General features: G+C 42.0%; 1 protein-coding gene across 1 annotated transcript in view; it reads left to right on the forward strand.

Moving 5' to 3' along the window:
• The window catches only part of LOC126162792 (ATP-dependent DNA/RNA helicase DHX36-like), a 254,109-nt gene that overhangs the window by 152,452 nt on the left and 77,123 nt on the right, over positions 1–24,534 (forward strand). Inside the window, exons 10-13 of the mRNA XM_049919511.1 lie at positions 2,137–2,348; positions 2,649–2,726; positions 5,852–6,038; positions 9,624–9,825. Of these exons, the coding sequence (XP_049775468.1) occupies positions 2,137–2,348; positions 2,649–2,726; positions 5,852–6,038; positions 9,624–9,825 (679 nt within the window). The remainder of the gene's footprint in view (positions 1–2,136; positions 2,349–2,648; positions 2,727–5,851; positions 6,039–9,623; positions 9,826–24,534) is intronic.

The following is a 24,534-nucleotide window of genomic DNA, read 5'->3' on the forward strand; positions in this document are numbered from 1 at the left end:
GTGCAATGTTGTCAGCTGCCCCGGGGCCTCTTGTGGGTGCTGCTTGTCAATATACCTGCCCAAACTGGTGTGGGACCATTGTTCCCATTCTCATCTAAATATCTATGTCACCACCGAAGCATTAGGGCTTGTATGGCCAATAGTTCCCCTTTGTAGTCATTGTGATTTTAACATGACCATCACCAGATCTCATGCTTTCTAAATTGGTATCTTGTGTCTCTGTCCAGCAGATTTGTCAAAACATCTGGCAACACATTTGTGCGCTAGAGGTGAGTATCACATCTGCAACTCAGAAGACTTCATTTGTCAGCCCAAGAACGTAAGACTTGCAACATCAGATATGCTTGTAAGTTTTGATAACACAGTTTTTACTCAAGTACCATTGCAGGACTCCCTGTTGCTCATTGACGAGAAGCTTTACTTGCAACATCAGATATGCTTGTAAGTTTTGACAACACAGTTTTTACTCAAGTACCATTGCAGGACTCCCTGTTGCTCATTGACGAGAAGCTGAAAGGAGAACTGGTTGATTTTTTTAAGCATGTGCTCACTTCAACCCGTTTTTTATTCAGTGACTAATTCTTTGAATAGACAGATGACACTGCAGCAGATAGTCCCAAGTCACCCATTGTCGCTAATGTTTTTATTGAAGATTTCAAGGAGAGGGCACTGAAGTTGATAGAGTTACAAACCATATGCTTTTGGGACTGTGCAGGTGACACCTTTCTTAATCAGGGCCCACAGCACTGTGTTGCTGGATGTATTTCTGTGAAACCTAAATTTTCTTCATTGTAACGTCAAGTTTGCAATGGAGATGGATTAAAACGATGGACTTCCATTCCTGAGTTGATGTGGAGAAAAGTGTGTGGCATCCTGGGTCGTGCTGTGTAACATGAATCTTCACACATGGACATAAACTTACAGGCCACCAGCTGTCAGCAGCCTTCACAACAAAATTGCATGGAGCATGAGCTGCATCACATTCAGACAACTTATCTATAGAGCTATTCCATCTCCATCCGTCCCCCCCCCCCCCCCCCCCCCCCCCCCAGAATAAATATTCCAAATGGGAGATTTGCTGCACCATACATGCGGTGCATGTTAAAGTGAGCAGCTGGACACCTGGAAGAAAGTGGAGGACAAAGAGGAATGGTCGTCTTGCCATATATTGGGGGCATTTCTTCGAAAATAGGAGGATTACTAAAGAAACATAGTTAAATGCATCTTCTGCCCACCAACAAAACTCTGATTCCTTGTAGTCAGAGACATCATATATGCTGTGCAAGACAGATGTACCGAATATAAGGCAGGACACATGTATGCACCAGCCACAGAAATCTGCAGTGACTGAGCATTGAGTAAGGGGCACAATATGGACTACAAAAGTACCAATATTCTCCTCTCACCATCTCTGTACCAGTACAACTTTATTAAAAATATGCTGGAAATTCAAAGCTTGACAGCTCTGCTGAACAGAGGCACAGGATACAAACTTAGCACAGCATGGGATCTGTGATGACCTTGTTAAAATCACAGTGATTACAAAGGAGAACTATTGGTCATAGAAGGGATAACACTTTGGTGGTGCTGTAGATGTTCAGATGACAATGGTGAGGATAGACAGACGTTAATGTGGGTGCATATATTGACATGTTGCTCCTGAGAGAGGTTTTGAGATGACTGACAGTAGCGCACTGTATGAAAGACAGCCTTTGCGTGTGTTCTGAAACTCTTGGTTCATCGTTGTATAGCTGGTGTAGTTGTTTTTCCTATTACTGACCAAGAAATCTTTACTACTGGCATTCGAATTTGGTGCCCATGAAATATTATGGGAATTTCAAGATATCTGTTGATTTGACCAGAAGCCATTCCCGCAACATTGCCTTTTTATTTCTCTCTCGTTTTATGTGTATGTAATAAGTTAATAAAAGATTAGGCAGTAAGTAATTTTTATTTTTGTATGGATAACATCACAACCGTTGTTTGTTCTTCATACAGTCATAGTGTTATTAAAAGGGAATCTCACATTATTAGAACTACATTTTTCTGTCATTGACTTTAACTTACAGTGACATCTGTTGTTCACCTTTATACTAAACAATTAAACCTGCTACATTCTGCCCTCTTCTCTGTCAGGAAACTAGAAACGGAAGGAAAGTACTCAACAAGGGTGATACACAGTCTGAGAAATCCTGATTGTGAGGAGCTGAATATTGAGCTTATTCGTGCTTTGGTTCAGTACATATGTAAGAATAAGCCAGAGGGTGCCATTCTTGTTTTTCTACCTGGTTGGGATAATATTTCTGCACTGAACAGATCATTGGAAGAAAGTGGTGCATTTCCACCATGTAAGTATCTAAAAGCTAAAGTGGAATTATTAAAACTGTGTGGAATTTGAAATTGACTCCTTCCATATAAGTAATTTTATATATAAAAAAGGTATTAGCATCTTTCTGCCTCTTTCCAAGCCCCCCTAGAAAAGAAATACGCAGGAAATCAATGCTTTGCTGAGTTATAGGTATGATGATTCTTTTGTCTGGTTTTCCATTAAACTTCATTTGTTTTACTTTTTTCTTAAAGTTAACATTATAAAATAGACAGCTGCACCACATCATTGTGAGTAACGTTAGCCTTGTTGCTGATTCCAGATAAGTATCGTATAATTCCTCTCCATTCTCTGATGCCTACTGTGATGCAGAAATCTGTGTTTGAGAGACCGCCTCCAGGTATGATTACTTGGCAATAAGAAGCTAAGCACAGTCTGGTAATTGATGATTCTTATATTAGTATGAGTACTTAACCGTTCTTTGTGTAAATAATTGCCCATTTGTAAAGCACTATTGATTTCTCTAAGTACTAAGTTAAATTTGTAGAGTGTTATTCCAGGCTCTGCCCCTTATTAAAGAAAAAATAAAATCAGTGCTCTTACACAGCTGAAAGTTTGTGAAAAGCCAAATCAGCAGGTTACCCACATTATAAATCAGTGTTTTCCCATGGGATGGTGGGAGAAGGGGTATCAATAGAAATCAGCCAGTATATACTTGTTTCCGATGTCAGACAATCAGATTGGTACCAAATGTTCTATGTCGATAGAGTATCAAGCAAAACACCGATTTAGTGTGTTTCATGTGCTGTTGTCCGGTAGAACATGCGTAAATGGTAATTAAAAGTAATGCCAGAACTACAGAGCACAGAAAAACTCTTTGTGAGTGAGGGTTTTTGTAAATTTCTCATTGGTGAGTTGGCAGAGCATGTGGTAGTTGCACCAATGGCCCCCGTTCAAACCCCACTGATGACAATTTATTTTTAACTGTTTACGCGTGAAACTGTTGTATGGGAGAATATTTTCTTGACATGTAAAAGGACTTTTCAGAGTTGTTCTTTTTTGACAGTCTGCTTTCGCTCTATTATCTGAAAGTATCAAACCTATAGAGTACATTTTTATAGATAGGTATGGTGTTCTTTCTCACATGTGCAGCAGGACTCCACACTTATCTATACAGATGTGCACTATAGGTTTGCTGCTTTCAGTTAATGAAGCAAAAGCAGACTGCTTAAAGAACATTGCTACAAAGTCTGAAAAGTCCTTTTACTAGTCAGGAAAATGTTCTCCCATATAACAGTTTCACTCATGAACTGTTTGAAAAAAGCTGACATTAATGACGTTCAAACACAGTATCTTTGGTACAACGACCTCACACTCTAGCAGCGCACTCACCCGAGGTCTAGAAAACAACCTCTCACAGAAAGCTTTTGCTGTGCTCCATAGTTCTGATGTTACTTTTAATTAACATTTACGCATGTTCTACTAGACAACAACTCATAGCATGAACTAAATTGGTGTTTTGGTTGATACCCGATTGACATACAAGGTTTGGTGGCGATCTGAGTACCTTACATCTGGAGGTTTGAGTGCCAGTGCCAACCTTAGAAAACAATATTGTTCTCACTACCATTGTGTAGTAGTTTTCATTTAATTTGTAGCAACAATTAGTTACAGCTATACAAAATTGTTTGTAATGATGGCTACCTTTGTTTTTCTTATCTGCTTTTCTAGAGACCAAGATATATTTTTTATGTGCTATGTACTGTGCAATAATAGTGCTTGTGGGAGGCAAGAATTGCTCCTAGCGCCCATATCTAGAAAATACCAATTTACACTCCTGGAAATGGAAAAAAGAACACATTGACACCGGTGTGTCAGACCCACCATACTTGCTCCGGACACTGCGAGAGGGCTGTACAAGCAATGATCACACGCACGGCACAGCGGACACACCAGGAACCGCGGTGTTGGCCGTCGAATGGCGCTAGCTGCGCAGCATTTGTGCACCGCCGCCGTCAGTGTCAGCCAATTTGCCGTGGCATACGGAGCTCCATCGCAGTCTTTAACACTGGTAGCATGCCGCGACAGCGTGGACGTGAACCGTATGTGCAGTTGACGGACTTTGAGCGAGGGCGTATAGTGGGCGTGCGGGAGGCCGGGTGGACGTACCGCCGAATTGCTCAACACGTGGGGCATGAGGTCTCCACAGTACATCGATGTTGTCGCCAGTGGTCGGCGGAAGGTGCACGTGCCCGTCGACCTGGGACCGGACCGCAGCGACGCACGGATGCACGCCAAGACCATAAGATCCTACGCAGTGCCGTAGGGGACCGCACCGCCACTTCCCAGCAAATTAGGGACACTGTTGCTCCTGGGGTATCGGCGAGGACCATTCGCAACCGTCTCCATGAAGCTGGGCTACGGTCCCGCACACCGTTAGGCCGTCTTCCGCTCACGCCCCAACATCGTGCAGCTCGCCTCCAGTGGTGTCGCGACAGGCGTGAATGGAGGGATGAATGGAGACGTGTCGTCTTCAGCGATGAGAGTCGCTTCTGCCTTGGTGCCAATGATGGTCGTATGCATGTTTAGCGCCGTGCAGGTGAGCACCACAATCAGGACTGCATACGACCGAGGCACACAGGGCCAACACCCGGCATCATGGTGTGGGGAGCAATCTCCTACACTGGCCGTACACCACTGGTGATCGTCGAGGGGACACTGAATAGTGCACGGTACATCCAAACCGTCATCGAACCCATCGTTCTACCATTCCTAGACCGGCAAGGGAACTTGCTGTTCCAACAGGACAATGCACGTCCGCATGTATCCCGTGCCACCCAACGTGCTCTAGAAGGTGTAAGTCAACTACCCTGGCCAGCAAGATCTCCGGATCTGTCCCCCATTGAGCATGTTTGGGACTGGATGAAGCGTCGTCTCACGCGGTCTTTACGTCCAGCACGAACGCTGGTCCAACTGAGGTGCCAGGTGGAAATGGCATGGCAAGCCGTTCCACAGGACTACATCCAGCATCTCTACGATCGTCTCCATGGGAGAATAGCAGCCTGCATTGCTGCGAAAGGTGGATATACACTGTACTAGTGCCGACATTGTGCATGCTCTGTTGCCTGTGTCTATGTGCCTGTGGTTCTGTCAGTGTGATCATGTGATGTATCTGACCCCAGGAATGTGTCAATAAAGTTTCCCCTTCCTGGGACAATGAATTCACGGTGTTCTTATTTCAATTTCCAGGAGTGTATATAGTGTATACAGTTAATAGAAGTCTTTGTAAGTGCTTGCACTATAAGTGATTAAAATTAGATGACCATTAAGTATTACAAACGGACAGATATTACATAATTTTCTTGACAAGAGAAATAAATGTAAAAATATGAGTCATTGATGTATTATGTAGTATGTGTTTTGTTGCATCAAAATAAGACCATTTCTTTCCTGTTGAGTGTGGGGGGAAGAGGTTTGTTGTGCGTGAAAGATATATGAAAAAGAAAGTCACGTTCTGTGTTTCAGGAGTCCGTAAGATTATAATTTCAACAAGCATCGCGGAGACCTCAATAACAATAGACGATGTTGTATATGTTGTGGACTGTGGTAAGACCAAGATGAAAAACTTTGATATTGAAAAAAACATATCTACCCTGCAGCCAGAGTGGGTGAGCCTTGCTAATGCAAAGCAGCGGCGTGGACGAGCTGGAAGGTGAGGGAGAAGTTTTTTCGTGCTCCTCAACACCGTTTATATTACCTTCTATTTCCTCATGTTCCCAAGAATTTGTTACAATCCATAGTACTAACATTATAAGTGTAAAAGTACCTCTGTTTGCTACATTTTCTTGACTAAATCACTCAAGTGAGTTTGCTGAAATTTGGCATGGAGATAGCTTGAGCCCTAAGGAAGAACAGAGATTAAACATAGACTACTTTAGAAAATTTAAACGGCTAACCCCTGAGAGGGTGAAGTACTAAATAGAATTTCTTTCTTTCGTTCTTTCTTTCTCTCTCTCTCTCTCTCTCTCTCTCTCTCTCTCTCTCTCTCTTTTTACAGCAGTGAACATAAGCCATGTAAAACATTACTAAATTTTGTTGTTTAATGCACATGTCATATTATATATAACTTCAATAGCACAATGCATAAATATGGGCTCCTGCCCAAACACTGCTTGGCAGTGAAGCGTGTGCCATATTGCCATGCATTGGAGGCGTGCACATCACGAGCTATGCTTACCCAAGCAAGACAGATACTTGAAGGCAGCTGACGTTACTGCATGCAGAAATGTTATAAAATTTGTGCTTTAGTGAACTACAAATTATTTTTAGGACAGATAAATGAAAAAAATTATGCCAGCAGTAGAAGGATATATTGTAGAATATGTCTGTCAATAATATTATTGATGTGGAACATGTCACCTTGTGCCCCATAGACATACTTAACTCTTTCGAGTTGTCAGAGTGTCTTCTCATTAACCAAGGTTAAAGATTGGTGTCCTGGTTCTCTTAATGCGAAATCTTGATGCAATCAGATTGTGTAATAGTACATGCTTACAAATTACACATCTGGTCTGAAATATTATGAGTGCTATTATAATTATGGATGCAGAGGAGAAAGTGTCATTTATACCAATGGATTTCCTTACTTACCAGAACGAAAATTCTGATATGTGAGCGTGGTTAGTGTTTTATATTTCATAAATTTTTATGTGAATGAAACATGCTGAACCATTTTTCTGCATCCATATTTGGAGGGCTGATAATGTAGTGGGATTGAGTGCTGAAGTGGAATACATATATTAGTTACATTAATAGCTTTACATCATTAAAAAATCATCAGTTACGAAAAAGTGGTCACCAAAATAAAATTGTAATTCAGTATGTATTATATCTTAGCAAGTAGCAGCAGCAGCAATACCAGTACCACCACCAACTCCACCACCACCCTGTGGTATAAAAGAAGATAGGAACTGGGAAAGTTAGATTCGATACTAGCTCACAGGAAAGAGCATTGCAGAACAAGAGGAAACTCAGCAGAAAAAAGTTGGAGAGAGTTTTAAAAGCCTAAAAAGTAATGAACAAGGCAATCAATAAGTCAAAGATGATGGATCTAACAACCTAAAATATAAGGGGCGTTCAAAAAGAAATGAGCCAGAGGCATAATTATAGAAAACAGTACCTGTATGTTAGAAGTATTCACCCTAGCTGTTGAGACACTTATCCCACACTGACACAAGGTGGTGAATGGCTGTCTCATAAAATTCTCAGGGCAGCAATGTGAACCAATTCCGCACGTACAGCTGGACGACGTCATCAAAGGTGAATCGTTAGAGCCTTTTTAAGGGGACCAAAAATGGCTTAATCACAGGGGGAGAGGTCCAGACTGTATGGTGGGTAGCCGAGAACATCCCATTTGAATTTCTGCAGGAGTGCCACGACTGTGTTGGCCATATGAGGCTTTCCATTGTCATGGAGTAGATTGACCCACGGGTGAGATTGCGTGGTCATTTTAATTTGATAGCTTGGCAAAGGGTGGTCAAGGTTCGTGAGTAATGCTGAGCATTTACTGTTGTCCCATGCTGCAGGAAGTGAATCAGAAGGGGACCATCTTGGTCAAAGAAGAATGTCAGCGAAACCTTTCCTGCACTCGGGTGGACTAAGACGTCCAGCTGTACGTGTGGAACTGGTTCCATTGCAGCCCTGGGAATTTTATGAGACAGCTATTCACCACCTTATCACTTGTGTCACAGTGGGTCAAGTGTCTCAATAGTAGGGTCAATACTTCTAACATACAAGTACTGGTTTCTGTAATTATGCATCCGGCTTGTTTCTTTTTGAATGCCCCTTATAGAAATCCAGTGGATAAATAACAGGGTAGCAAAGTAAATATTGATTTATCATTACAAGAATATAACAAATTGTGAAATATGAACAATTATGTGGAAAAGTTCACCACAGGCCAAATAAAAAGGAATCATTTAGCAACAGATAAGAACATAAACATAGTATTTGACACTGTAGTTCAGCATTTGGAGCCTTAATTCTTCAGGAAGAGCACATGTGACCCCCCCCCCCCCCCTTTCCTTTCTATTTTTTTCCAGTCACAGAAGAATTTGCAATAATTGTTCTTTACATTCTGTGCCATGATACTGTTTTTCTTTTCCATGATAAAGTAAACATATTCACCCCACAGGCACTAAAACATACACTCCTGTGACCATGACAAGTCTGATTATTGATAATTGATTATTGAAATCAGTTGCTTGAGCTAATGGAGGTGGGGAGGGGGTAAGGAAGGAAGCAAGGAGGCGGTAGTGGGAAAGAGGCAGGTCCTTGGACAGATGACTCTGTAGCAGCATAACAAGATTAAAAAAGTGCAGAAGGTAGAGCAAATAGAGATGTAGAAGATGGAAGGTGGGTGGGGGGGGGGGGGGGGGGAGTGAGAGTGAGAGTGAGAGTGAGAGTGAGAGTGAGAGTGAGAGAGAGAGAGAGAGAGAGAGAGAGAGAGAGAGACCAACATGGGTTATGGATGGTAGGAAGACTGGTAGCAGTAGGCAGTGCAGGCTCTGGACAGAGAATGAATTGTGTGGACAGAAGGGAAAGGGTAAGGTGATGCAGTGGGAACAGGTTAGCGGAGGTTGAGGCAAGGGGGACCGTGAGAATACAGGATATGTTGGAGAGATAGTTCCCATTTTTATCTAGTGTGTTGTAAAGATTGTGAGAGAACTGTGGAGAAATTGGAGGTGATTGCTATATAATGCCAACACTCCAGCCTCACAGCTATGATGGTCTGACAGTTCATGGCAAAAAACATGATGTGTGTGGTTTTTTACCCCCCCCCCCCTCCCCCCCCCCCCCCATGGATAGTTGAGTGAAATTTTTTATTGGGTAGGAAATGCCTGTGACTGGACTGCAGTAGGAGTTGTTGTGTGGGTGTATGGGACAGGTCTTGCACCTAAATCTCTATGTGCTCTACCCTCTGTACTCTCTTCATTTTGTGCAGCCTCAGAGTCATCTGTCCAAAGACCTGCCTCTTTCTTGCTACCCCTCCTTTTGGCCTTCCCTACTCTGTCCCCTCCTCCATCTGCTCAGGAACTCCTTTCAATAACCCAATATAAATAACCAGTCTTCCATGACCACGGGAGTGTTTGTAGGTGAGTGGCTGCCGTTCCCTTATTTCACATATTGCTACATCCAGAAATTCCCATTATTTTTTTGATAACAGATTTCATACCTAGCAGTGAACATCTGTTAACTTTCCATAATATAACATACTGTTTGCACTTCGTTTTATTAGGGTGCAACCTGGTGTGTGCTATCACCTTTATACCAGAGCACGTGAAATGTTACTACAAGCATATCCTTTGCCGGAAATGCTGCGTTCACGATTGGAGGAGGTGATTTTGCAAGTGAAAATCCTGCAGCTGGGCCGAGCTGCCGAAGTTCTCACCCGCGTGATGGACCCCCCAGATTCGAGAGCTGTTGATCTCTCCTTAGAGGTAAGATAATTTTAAGGTGATACTGTTAAAATCAAAACACTTCCCTGGTATTTTCCAAAATAATGTGTTTATGGTCATGAACCAGCTTTTGACCTCTTAGGTCATTGTGAGGTGATAACCATATGTCACAAACACATGCAATTTTTACAGGAATTTTTAATTAGGTGATAAATAAAATGATGAGATACAGAGTGTTTACAAGAGGAAGTATTAATTTTGTTACATTTAACAAAGAAAGAGAAATAAAAGGGGGGAACAAAAAATTACCGGAATTGATCTGTTGTATGCGCATGTTTCATAGTTACAAGCTGTGCTGCTAGGTGATGTTGGTTTGGGATTTCCCACATCATTCACTAAGCTGGTGTCAGTCAGTGTTAAGTGGTTTGTTTTTGGTGCTCTTTTGTTTGCATTCCTATTTCAGTCCTTTGAGATCAATGACATAGCCAACAAGGAGCCTAGAGACTATGTAAAGTTTTGTTTTCTGTAGGGAAAACTGCAGCAGAGACTATTGGGATGCTTTAGCAGGCCTTTATTGATATTGGTTTGGGAGACTACAGGTCTAAGAGTGGTTTTATTTTTTCAAATCCGGCAGTATGTCAGCGGAAGACATGCCAGGCCCCATTGATCTTTCGACAGGAAGAAATGACAAAAACATTGCAACAATCAAATGTGTAATCGCTGAAGATTGTTGAAGGACCATTGACCAATTGAGGAAACAAAAGTGTCATGGAGCACAGTGCAGCAAATTTAATCAAAGATTTGTACAGGAGACAGGTGTCTGCAAAATTTGTTCCTCACTTGCTCACAGATGAGCAAAGAGAGAACTGCATGAATATTTGCCACAAGTTGAAGAGTGAAGTGCAGAGCAATCCAAATTTTCTTAAAATTTGGGATGAGAGTTGTGCTACAGATATGATCTGGAGTTGAAGCAAGCGTCGAACCAGTGGAAAATGCAAACATTACCATGACCCAAGAAAGCACATCTAGTGTGATCCAGTGTAAAAACAATGTTGGTTTTTTATGTCAGTGGCATTGTCCACAAGTAGTTCAATCCTCCAGGGCAAACAGTGAACCAGTGTTTTTATCTAGCATGTTATGAAGATTGAGAGAGTGTGCAACAGAAACTGCCAGAACTGTGGAAAACTGGGAATTGGTTGCTACACAATGACAATGCTCCAGCCACACAGATCTGACAGTTCAAGGCAAAAAACGTGTGTTCCACACCCACCTTAATCACCTGATCTGGCTCCATCAGACTTTTCTTTGTTTCCACAGATGAAACAAACTCCGACAGGAAAGCAATTCAGTGATGTGGGTCACGTCAGGAAAAATGAGCGTATGGCGTCAGTGGCCAGGAGTTCCCAGGGGGGAAGTTCAGTCGCTAAGTTCAGTCGCTAAGTGCAAGTCTTATCGAGTGTGACACCACATTGGGCGACTGGTGCGTCAACAATGGGATGAAATGATGACGAGGACAGCACAACACCCAGTTCCTGAGGAGAGAAAATCCCCCTCCCCAGCCAGGAATCTAACCCGGGCCCCCGTGCATGGCATTCCAACGCGCTGACCATTCAGGTATTGGGGCGGACATGATGTCAGAGTAAACGGGCTAACGGCTTTGAACAGTATATAGTGTCAAGAGCTCCAGAACTGATTTCAGCAGTGGCAAAAGCTTTGGGACAAGTGAATTAATGTGCATGGACAATACTTTGAAGGGATCTAAAGTACTGTGAATGTAGAATGACTGCTGGTAGAATGCAGCTTTCCTATCCACTGCGGCTCTAGGTGGGAGAGGGATGGCGGGTCCCTTACCGCGACTGCACTTTACCCTTGGGAAAGAGCCCCAATATTCATTTTGACAGCTGGCTGAGAGCACCTGGGTCCATCGTGGAGGGGCTGGAAGGAAGAAAAATGGCCACCTCTACCCGGGATGGAACCTGTGACCTCCAGTGTTCTGTCTACTGTAACTATAAACACAACAAAGGTGAAAAAGGAAATAGTGTTCAGTTGTTTAAAACCAGGCTGGTATTTTTTATATACTTGACAGAGTTCAAGTATGGGGGCGATCTACAGTAATGTGAAATATAGAAGTAAAAACTATAACAGCCAACATAATTAATTATAACTTTATTTTTGATGACCAGTTTTGGCAAGTTAGTGTTGCCATCATCGGATCTAATGCAACTACAGCTCGGTACATCTCCATCATATGTACAAACAGCGGAAAAATGCTCCTATTGGAGCACGGAAAAGGCAAACATGCTCCTGCTTCCAATAAAAGACTTTGAATGAAAAGTAGGGCACCAGCTGCCTTATTCTACCTTCCTCAGCAGTTTTAAAAATTTTCCCAAAGATTTTGGCTTGCAAACATATTTGTGCTCCCTCTAAGTGTTACTATCTCTTGTCTCACAATCACAGTCTCCTGTGTTCTGTCCTACTGCTACTGGTTCCTCTCGCTGACACCCTGTCCCTCACCCTCTTGCTTTTACTGCCACTATCTAATTCATTCCTTTCCACTACAGCTATCTCTCCTCACTGTCACTATTTCTCTCTTCCTCACTATCATGCTCATAGATTCTGTGTCTCATTATCACTGGCTCTCACCCACTTCCACCTTTTCCTTCTCTTTAGTCCTCTTCTACTGGTACTCTCTCTTTCATTCTTTCAGTGTTCTGTCACTGTCAACTATGTTCCACTGCCACTGTGTCCCTCTCTTTCTCCCATACTGCCATATTTGCCTTTGCTCCTATACCACAACTGCTGTCTACTATCTTCCAGTATTTATTGTTTCTCCATCTCTTTGCCCCACTGCCACTTTCTGCTCCTGTCTCAGTATAAATAGACCGAATATGTTTGCATGCCAGAATTTTGGGAAAACTTTTAAAGGTGCTGAGGAAGGCAGAATGAGGCAGCTGGTACCCCACTTTTCATTCATTTTTTGAACAAGAGCATATTCACATTTTTTGTGCTCTAATATGAGCATTTTTCTGCTGGTTCCCTTCTTTACATTGCTCAATATACGGATTGAATAACATTGGGGATAGGTTACAACCCTGTCTCACTCCCTTCCCAATCACTGCTTCCCTTTCATGCCCCCCTACTCTTATAACTGCCATCTGGTTTCTATACGAATTGTAAATTGCCTTTCGCTCCCTGCCACTTTCAGAATTTGAAAGAGAGTATTCCAGTCAACATTGTCAAAAGCTTTGTCTAAGTCTACAAATGCGAGAAACGTAGGTTTGCCTTTCCTTAATCTATTTTCTAAGATAAGTCGTAGGGTCAGTATTGCCTCACGTGTTCCAACATTTCTACAGAATCCAAACTGATCTTCCCCGAGGTCGGCTTCTACCAGTTTTTCCATTCGTCTGTTAAGAATTCGTGTTAGTATTTTGCAGCCGTGGCTTATTAAACTAATAGTTCGGTAATTTTCACATCTGTCAACACCTGCTTTCTTTGGGACTGGAATTATTATATTCTTCTTGAAGTCTGAGGGTATTTCACCTGTCTCATACATCTTGCTCACCAGATGGTAGAGTTTTGTTAGGCCTGGCTCTCCCAAGGCTGTCAGTAGTTCTAATGGAATGTTGTCTACTCCCGGGGCCTTGTTTTGACTTCGGTCTTTCAGTGCTCTGTCAAGCTCTTCATCATATCTCCTATTTCATCTTCATCTACATTCTCTTCCATTTCTATAATATTGCCCTCAAGAACATCACCCTTGTGTAGACCCTCTATATACTCCTTCCACCTTTCTGCTTTCCCTTCTTTGCTTAGAACTGGTTTTCCATTTGAGCTCTTGGTATTCTTGCAAGTGGTTCTCTTTTCTCCAAAGGTCTCTTTAATTTTCCTGTAGGCAGTATCTATCTTACCTCTAGTGAGATAAGCCTCTACATCCTTACATTTGTCCTCTAGCCATCCCTGCTTAGCCCTTTTGCACTTCTTGTCGATCTCATTTTTGAGACGTTTGTATTCCTTTTTGCCCGCTTCATTTACCGCATTTTTGTATTTTCTCCTTTCATCAATTAAATTCAATATCTCTTCTGTTACCCAAGGATTTCTATTAACCCTCGTCTTTTTACCTACTTAATCATCTGCTACCTTCATTATTTCATCTCTCAAAGCTACCCATTCTTCTTCTACTGTATTTCTTTCCCCCATTCTTGTCAATCATTCACTAATGCTCTCCCTGAAGCTCTCTACAACCTCTGGTTCTTTCAGTTTATCCAGGTCCCATCTCCTCAAATTCCTACCTTTTTGCAATTTCTTCAGTTTTAATCTACAGTTCATAACCAATAGATTGTGGTCAGAGTCCACATCTGCCCCTGGAAATGCCTTGCAGTTTAAAACCTGGTTCCTGAATCTCTGTCTTACCATTATATAGTCTATCTGAGACCTTCCAGTATCGCCAGGCTTCTTCTATGTATACAACCTCCTTTTATGATTCTTGAACCACGTGTTAACTATGATTAAGTTACGCTCTGTGCAAAATTCTACCGGGTGGCTTCCTTTTTCATTCCTTTCTCCCATTCCATATTCACCTACTACATTTCCTTCTCCTCCTTTTCCTACTATTGAGTTCCAGTCACCCATGACTATTAAATTTTCGTCTCCCTTTACTATCTGAATAATTTCTTTTATCTCATCATACATTTCATCAATCTCTTCGTCATCTGCGGAGCTAGTCAGCATATAAACTTGTACTACTGTGGTAGGCGTGGGCTTCATATCTATCTTGGTCACAATAATGCGTTCACTAAGCTGTTTGTAGTAGCTTACTCGCATTCCTATTTTTTATTCATTATTAAACCTACTCCTGCATTATCCCTATTTGATTTTGTATTTATAACCCTGTATTCACCTGACCAGAAGTCTTGTTCCTCTTGCCATCGAACTTCACCAGTTCCCACTATATCTAACTTTAACCTATCCATTTCCCTTTTTAAATTTTCTAACCGACCTTCCCAATTAAGGGATCTGACATTCCACGCTCCAACCTGTAAAACGCCAGTTTTCTTTCTCCTGATAACAACGTCCTCCTGAGTAGTCCCCCCCCTCCCCAGAGATCCAAATGGGGGACTATTTTACCTCCGGAATATTTTACCCAAAAGGACGCCACCATCATTTAACCATACAGTAAAGCTGCATGCCCTCGCGAAAAATTACCGCTGTAGTTTCCCCTTGCTTTCAGCCGTTCGCAGTACCAGCACAGCAAGGCTGTTTTGGTTAGTGTTACAAGGCCAGATCAGTCAATCATCCAGACTGTTGCCCCTGCAACTACCAAAAAGGCTGCTGCCCCTCTTCAGGAACCACACATTTGTCTAGCTTCTTAAAAGGTACCCCTCAGTTGTGGTAGCACCTATGGTACGGCACTGAGGCACGCAAGCCTCCCCACCAGTGGCAAGGTCCATGGTTCATGGGGGGGAGGGGGGGGGGGGGGAGTTTAACTTTGTCTTTACTATTTAAATAATTTTCCTATTTAAATAGTTTAACTTTGTCTTTACTATTTAATAGCAATTTAGCACTGCTGTTGTAAAAAATGGGCCTGTATTTGTGTGAGTAACTTCTTTCAGGAATATCTAAAATTTTGCCAACATATAGAATTGTGCATCAGTTTTTGTAACTACTGAAACATTCTTGTTGGCCAGTGTACAGGAGTGGTCCAATATTATACATTTTCCTTTTTTGTGGAATGTTTCAATCAAGTCAGAGTTTTAGTAATTACTGAAAGTGGTAAGTTTGAAGGTATGTAGTTCAGTTCAGAAGTCAGACAGACAGACAATGGAATGGATATACACTCCTGGAAATGGAAAAAAGAACACATTGACACCGGTGTGTCAGACCCACCATACTTGCTCCGGACACTGCGAGAGGGATGTACAAGCAATGATCACACGCACGGCACAGCGGACACACCAGGAACCGCGGTGTTGGCCGTCGAATGGCGCTAGCTGCGCAGCATTTGTGCACCGCCGCCGTCAGTGTCAGCCAGTTTGCCGTGGCATACGGAGCTCCACCGCAGTCTTTAACACTGGTAGCATGCCGCGACAGCGTGGACATGAACCATATGTGCAGTTGACGGACTTTGAGCGAGGACGTATAGTGGGCATGCGGGAGGCAGGGTGGATGTACCGCCGAATTGCTCAACACGTGGGGCGTGAGGTCTCCACAGTACATCGATGTTGTTGCCAGTGGTCGGCGGAAGGTGCACGTGCCCGTCGACCTGGGACCGGACCGCAGCGACGCACGGATGCACGCCAAGACCGTAGGATCCTACGCAGTGCCGTAGGGGACCGCACCGCCACTTCCCAGCAAATTAGGGACACTGTTGCTCCTGGGGTATCGGCGAGGACCATTCGCAACCGTCTCCATGAAGCTGGGCTATGGTCCCGCACACCTTTAGGCTGTCTTCCGCTCACACCCCAACATCGTGCAGCCTGCCTCCAGTGGTGTCGCGACAGGCGTGAATGGAGGGACGAATGGAGACGTGTCGTCTTCAGCGATGAGAGTCGCTTCTGCCTTGGTGCCAATGATGGTCGTATGCATGTTTGGCGCCGTGCAGGTGAGCGCCACAATCAGGACTGCATACGACCGAGGCACACAGGGCCAACACCCGGCATCATGGTGTGGGGAGCGATCTCCTACACTGGCCGTACACCACTGGTGATCGTCGAGGGGACACTGAATAGTGCACGGTACATCCAAACCGTCATCGAACCCATCGTTCTACCATTCCTAGACCGGCAAGGGAACTTGCTGTTCCAACAGGACAATGCACGTCCGCATGTATCCCGTGCCACCCAACGTGCTCTAGAAGGTGTAAGTCAACTACCCTGGCCAGCAAGATCTCCGGATCTGTCCCCCATTGAGCATGTTTGGGACTGGATGAAGCATCGTCTCACGCGGTCTGCACATCCAGCACGAATGCTGGTCCAACTGAGGTGCCAGGTGGAAATGGCATGGCAAGCCGTTCCACAGGACTACATCCAGCATCTCTACGATCGTCTCCATAGGAGAATAGCAGCCTGCATTGCTGCGAAAGGTGGATATACACTGTACTAGTGCCGACATTGTGCATGCTCTGTTGCCTGTGTCTATGTGCCTGTGGTTCTGTCAGTGTGATCATGTGATGTATCTGACCCCAGGAATGTGTCAATAAAGTTTCCCCTTCCTGGGACAATGAATTCACGGTGTTCTTATTTCAATTTCCAGGAGTGTAGTATAGTACACAGTGGAATGGAAAGCTGCTTTTTTGTGATTTTGTGGGTGCTGGGAGCTTTTAGGGATTACAGTATTGGTAGCTGCAGTTTTTCCATAAATGTTTCTTTATGGTAACATCTTTATATGGTCCAACAAATTTATAAAATAACCTCCAAACCCATTGTGAAATGAATTATATTATGTTGGGAGTTCAAATGTTGTAAGATGTTTTTATGTGTCTAGTGGTTCTAGTCCATAAACACAGCACGTCAGCTTCATTACTTCTACTGTCTGTAGATAGATGTGGTAACTCATTTAATATTACCTGAAGTTCTGTGTCATTTGTGCCCAAGTGGTATGTTTAGTAGAGCAATATGTTCTACACAGTCTTCCTATTTCCTTTATGATATGTTCACATGGGTTCGATTTTGGGTTATACATGCCCTCCCAGCTAAGAATTTCTTAAAATTATGAATTGTAAATTGCGCATACCATTAATCACGATATCCATGCTTGATAGGATGCAATGTGACATAGTTTGACAAATAAAGTACTTAAATATATGTTACACCTCCCCTACCCATCAGTAAAGGGCTGTAAAAATCTGACGCTGTTAAGTCTTGTGAACCCTTGGGTAAAATAGGGTAAGTCGTATAATTAATACCACTGTTATCCACCTTAACTTTCTGACAAATTTGACAGTCCAAATCAAGATCATAACTTTCTTACCTAATCCCTTAATGTAGTAAAACTTCCTCATATGTTCTATACTTTCATGAATACCAAAGTGGCCACAGCCCTTATTTATGAACCATACTAACTCAGTCTCCACACACTGGGGAATGCATGGCTTCCAATATTGTGTGTGTGTGTGTGGGGGGGGGGGGGGGGACATGTGTATTTATAGGTGCTCTAATGATGATAATGATTCTTGTTCACACTGTTGTCCTAAGTTTCTCACTTCATTCCTGGTATAACTTAAATTAAAAAATTAATAGATTCCTTCATATATATACTGAACTATTGAAGAAACAATACCCACCTTGCCAAATGCCTGTAAGGTATCTGCTTTCCATCAAAATGTAAGTGCTTAATGATCAGTGTATACCACTGAAGGTGATCCCCAAATAAGTGTTTCAAGTTTTTGTATACTCTAAATGGTTGCTAATAACTCCGTCTCAGTTGCTGTGTAGTTTGGTTCATGTTTGCCTAGGCTTCTGCTAGTGAAAAAAATTGTTCTGTGTTTCCTGACTTTGGGATCCCACTCTCCTTGAAATAATCTGCAGCTATACCATATTATGATGCATCAATTGCTAGTTTAAATGATTTGCTCAGTACTGGATGTCAAAATATGAAGCATTTATCAATGTATCTTTGATATTCTCAAAAGCTTTCACAGAATTTTCATCTCAGATCCAAATACATCTCTGTTTCAGTAGTGCAAGTAAATACAGCTTATTCATTTCTTGTCCCTGTATTTATCTACTGTAGAATCCTGCCCGGAAGCAGTTTTGGTATGCCTCTTGCAGGTTCGCGCGAAGCACAGTCAGTAATTTATTTATTTATTTATTTATTTATTTTTTTAATCTCATCTATCATTGCAAATCTTCGTCCTTTTGATGAGGTTTTCAACTTTGGAAATAAAAAAATGAAAAAAATTAAATAAAAAAGAGGTCAGCAGGGCCCACGTCTGGAGAGTACAGAAGATGAGGCAGCACAGTGATTTCGTGTCTTTGTGCAATAGTCACACATGAGCAGGAACAAACGAGTGGGTGCGTTATGGTGATACGAGGGCCGTGAATAGTCTCGCCACATTTCGGGCCATTTTCTTGCAATACGTCCCAATAGTACCATTGATTAACAGTTTGTCCCTGTGTCACGAATTTAGGGTGAACTAATCCTTCAAAATCAAAGAAAACTATGAGCATGGCTTTGACATTTGACCTGACATGACAGGCTTTTTTTGATCTCGGAGAACCTTTCCTGACCCATTGTGAAGATTGAACCTTGATCTCAGCACAATAACCATAGACCCGTGTCTCACCATCATTTATGATTCTCTTAAGAAACACCTCATTCTCATTTATGCATTCCAAAAGCTCTTCCGTTCAGGGGCTCAGCATTCGTTTGCTGAGTACAGGCTCGGTCACGCACCCCAGGCTTCCTGAGCTCGAACTGGTAAGTGCCGCCAGTCTCCTGTCACTGTAAGCTGTGGGCATGCTTCAACAGCCACTGCATGGTGTGGTGGTGCAACTTTGTGTGTCACAGGAAATGGGGATCATTGGCTCGACTGCCTGCATTGCGAGGACAGTAAAAACCTCTATAGAAGAAAACCTCAATCTCAAAGTGTGCTGCGTGCTGATGAGATGCGTGGCTGTTGAGGTGGAGAAGTCATTAGCGGGCAACATCTGGGGAATCCACCGCACCGCAGTTGTGTAAAGTTGACCAGGCACGTGGGGCTCTGTCTAGGTGGATTTTTAGTTCCCTTGCTGCTTGTGGGACCGAGATGAATCCTTCGAAATCTTCTCTTCCTCCTCCCTGCGGAAAGGGTGGGTCGCTGGTAGGTACTGACATCATATCAAATGAGAGGGCTCATGTAGCCAGTCTTCCAGTCTTGATATTTACACAGACTCTTTCAGTATTGAGTAACAGGATACATGCTGATGGCCAGAATGTGTTTCTTATAATTAAATGCAAAAGAAGGGAGATTTTGAGAAAGTTTAACCTTTTAACATACAGAAAGGGTTAGAAGGGATAGCTGTAATCTTAAAATCTGTCAAGCGCTTGCGAAATGGGACCCTGTTGGTAGAAACATCAAATTCCCAACAAGTCAAGAACATCCAGAAAGCTCAGTGCCTCAGGGAGAATGCAATAGAAACTGAACTGCACAACACCTTAATCTATAGCAAAGGTGTTGTGACTCGCAGGGATCTGGTTGACATTCCCTGAGAAGAACTGAAAGCTGAGTGGTCCCAGGAAGGAATTGTTGATGCACAGAACATAATGAAATGGCTGAATGGAGATCTTGTGAAATCGGACTCATTTATTCTGACTTTCGATAGCACAAAACTTCCTGAGCACGTTAAGGCTGGGTTCCTCTGCCTCAGTGTGCGACCTTATTTCCCTAACCCGATTTGCTGTTTTACCTGTTAGTGCTTTAGGCACACCACCTTGGGTTGTAAGGGGGCTGTCATTTGTGGCAAATGGGGTAAGGCCACCCATACATCTCCTCCAAAGAGGCCCAGGATGGTGAACGGTATTGTGATTCTTGTGTATGACTGTGATGGTGTTATCGTAACGCATTACGTTTCTCCACGGCTGACCGTCAGTGCACAGTATTGCTGTTCGTTTTTGGAACATCACCTGCGACTAGCTTTGTGAAAGAAGTGGCGACACTTTCTGCGCAACCCACCCATCATTTTGCACAACAGTGCGTGGGCGCATACAGCACAAGCTGTGGGTGCTCTGTTCGGTCGATGGGACTGGGTCATACTGTACCATCCACCATACTCCCCAGACTTTGATTTGATTCCGAAGATGAAGGAACCACTTTGTGGCATTCGCTTCAGAACTGTTCCAGAGATTCGACCAGCAGTAGACTGCTCCATTTGCGCCATCAACGGAACAGGCTCTGCTAACTGTATGCTACGCCTTCCACATCACTGGCGATGGGTTCTACACAATGCTGGTGACTACTTTGAAGGACAGTAACAAGTGCAAACATGTAACACTTTTGTGTAAGTTGTGGATAAATAGTTGCCACTATTTAAGTTCCCACCATCGTATTAGGCAGGCCTATTTCATTTCAAGTAACAAAATACATGTAATCAGATCGAGAAACCACACCAGTCTTGGTTATTATTTGTATTAACAGCCTTTTCAGTATCAGACAACGTCATTTTCATTTTTTCATGTAACAAAATGTTTGACGAACGTTGATTAGGTAATAGATTCTTTCCCATAAAGGAAAGCATGCCATCTAAAGCTGTAGCAAGAACAGAGAGAAAAAACTGCTAGGACTTAAGGATTGAGGAAATGTGTACTGTCTTGCTTGTATCTTGTCTTTACTGGTTTTGTGTATCCTGTATTTAATTTTATGTCACACAAAACAGCAAGTTATTAGCTAATAGGCAATAAAGAGCGCAGATTTTCTTAAAGAGTTCTTGTTCTTCCGGTTACAGATAATCCCATTCAGTATTAATTGAGAGTTTTTTGTAAAGAGGGGCAGGACGTCAAACTGGCCGACTGGGACCAGGAGAGGCACCACAGGACATTTTAATTTCCACTGTCCTGAATATAGTTTGAGGGCACCCATTACAAAATATTACATGTTTGAATTCCACAGAGCGAAATACAGTGACATGCCATAGAAGAATGCTGTGTGAAGAGGTGTGGCACCTACCACAAACCCTCGAGGGGGTGGGACGGGGGGAACCATTATCTAGTATTGCCCCAGTTCGGAAATATCATAGATCCAGGGTTGATACACAGAGCAGTCTGAGTTGTAGTTGGGAGGTGGGTAGTCTCCACGTTACCCATGTTTACGTTTAGTGATTTTGCTGTTTCCTCTTTGTATATTGCTCTCACGTCAAATGAAAACAAAAAAGATTTCTGTGGCAGGGAGCTATCGAGTAATTTAAAATACATGCACTTAATTACAGAAGGCTGAAATTTGTTATTAGTTTCGGACTGTATTTTATTTCCACCTTTCTGACAGTCAGGCATTAATCACCTTGCAGAACAATGAAGTTATTTTTGTCGGTTTGCTAAAGAAGTTTGGCTTTTATTAATCTTTTCCTCTGAGGCAGTAAATTTATTTGAAATGAAGTGTTTAATTCCACATTATTGCCTAGTTTTAACTGTTCACTGAATTTCAAGTCCACGTTTTCATCTTCTAGCATGTTTGGCATTATGCCATAATAAAGAACCAAACACGAGATAATACAGTATTGGTACTCCAAGAAAATTTACATACGAATCTGGACATATGAATGTGCACTTTAAGCCGAATTATGCATTTTAGTATGGTTCACAAAATTCCGATGCTCTTGGAGTATCCTCTAATGTCTTGTTTCTTTTATGACATAGTGTAAGATCTTTTAAGGTTTTACACATATGAATATTCGGGCTTCCTGCGTCTTCGTAGCTGCACAAGCATGGTGACACCTGTGTTCTGTCGCTATCTGGCAACTGCTAAAATGAAGCTATTTCTAACAGATCACGGGAAAATATTGCGAATAGTTGTTTGAAAAGCATTAACTTTCAAAGTAAATTTCCTTTTACACAAGGTGATCTATGTGCAAGAATGTACAATGAATTTCTTAAATCACAGAGCATTTGACTCTCATTTAAAAAGCAACTCTTTGAGGATGACCAGTTGTAATAATTTTGAACCCAGAAGATCAGACATTTATGTTGTTAAAAAATTTTACCGGCACTTGTGTGTAATATATCTGAAAGTGTAACGCCTGCAAAAAAGATCAACATTATATGTGAAACCTTAGCTTCTCTTGCAGCTTATTAATCTTCGAGGCTAATATTTGAAAGCTTTTCTTTTCTTGTAACAACACTACATATATTAATTTAAACCATTAACTTTTCCAATTTTTGTGTTTGCACTACTTAACAGTGATGTTGCTATTGGCTGCCTACATCATGTGTGCTATGCTCTGAATATCCGCTGTCATCAGCTGGCTAGATCACATGACGTGAGCTATGACTGGCTTACAAAAGTGCATCGCAATCTTGATTTCAATGCTTCGGAAAGTAACATGTGGTGTTTGGTGGAATTCGAATTTATACTTTCATAATACGAAAATATGCAGCGTATATGTTGCTGCACATCAGACATCTTTTCAAAACGTGTTTTTTCCCTGAATCTCATTTCCTAAAGTGCCGGGAAATTCTTTGCCGGTGTACAAAATCATAACCATTCAAAGGATTGATAAGTTTTACTGTTCTGAGAAATAGTATACTGTCACTTAACACGGAAAAAGTGTATTTTCAGTCGGGAGAAAGTTTATTTTTAACCGGGGAATTCCATGAAAAATCCAAGAATTATTTTTCCTTGTCCACTTATACACCCTGGGCACTGTATTCTTGCTCAACTGCATCAGTGGGGCTTTCTTGGCCACCTCGCCATCTTCATCCAGTCTTTCCTGTCTCGGAACTATTTTAGGACCCAAGTTGGTGACTCACTTGTAACGTGCCAGGCTGTTTCCTCGTATTAGTGCCTCTTACTAGTTCACGTCACAACCGGATGTACCGGTATTGAAACATTTCCTCACCCAGTAGATAGTGCGCAGTATTCTCGACTTACCTTGCTTTGTTTATTCAATGTTGTCTTCCCGGTAGCTACGTCCATCTCATTTAAATCACACTGAAATTAAGAAGCCAGGATCCTAGGTTAAGTTTTTCAAAATCAAAAGTCAAGATCATATTCATTGTTGAACATTTATGTCAACCACAGTACGATTTATTTGTTATTACTCGCACACACAATATTTACGTGAACAGGCCTCTTACACTTAATTGTCACATTAGATAGGTCAAAAAATTCCAGTATTTAACAGTATTCACAATTATACTTTTTTGGTACGACCTGAAAAATTAACTGACTTGCACACTTTTGCTCCAAGAGAATCTGACCGAGAACTAACTGAAAACTGCACTAGCTCGGACCTTATATAGACGAGCGCTTGAATATTTGACTATTTCTGTTAATATATTTAGTTTATAATTTCCCAGGGTTAAAATGATCCTTTCTAACTGGTTCTGAAGTTAACCATTGGGTTTTATTATTTAAATAACATGAGTGAGCTGTATCAATTTAAATACGTGGAACTAACTTATGCATCCGCCGTGGGAATTCCCGACTTATAACCACGGCAGCCCTCTTGAACAATAATTTTTATATATTCAAATTTATTTAATTCTTAATTAACACACTTACAAAGTTGAGACTGGAGTTATTTTACGTAGAAAAGTAAAGGTAGCAAAAGTTTCGAAACAGATCTCGGAATTATTTGGTAGTTTGGTCACAATTGTCACTGAAAGTCATACAGGCTACAGGTTTTAAGTCTTAATATCTATTTAACTAACAGACTTTAGGTTAATTTAAACACTTTGCTGGAATCAGTAAAATTTAGGCTTTCTTTTGGACGCAGTCTTATAGCTGAATTTGATCTATTAGCTCACTCGAATTTTACTTAATGTGTATTGCACAATATATGTCATTGTCCATCACTGTTAATAGTATGCATTTCCCATAAAACTGATTAGCTCATTACTTTCAGAATAGACATTAGAATGTACTGAAATAATAGATTTTACTAGGGGAATTTTATTTAAACTATTTCTGAATTCTTTACTATGAGGCTGAAGGCCACAGAATCTGTAGTCAGAATCTGAGTAGTGAAAATGAAAAAAAAATAAAAATTCATTGCTTAACTAAGTTACTGAAGGAGTGCAAAACCAAAACAGGATAGCAGTGGGCAATCCTGCTTCGTTACACACTGA

This window comes from Schistocerca cancellata, chromosome 2 (assembly GCF_023864275.1).
Source record: "Schistocerca cancellata isolate TAMUIC-IGC-003103 chromosome 2, iqSchCanc2.1, whole genome shotgun sequence".
NCBI lineage: Eukaryota > Metazoa > Arthropoda > Insecta > Orthoptera > Acrididae > Schistocerca > Schistocerca cancellata.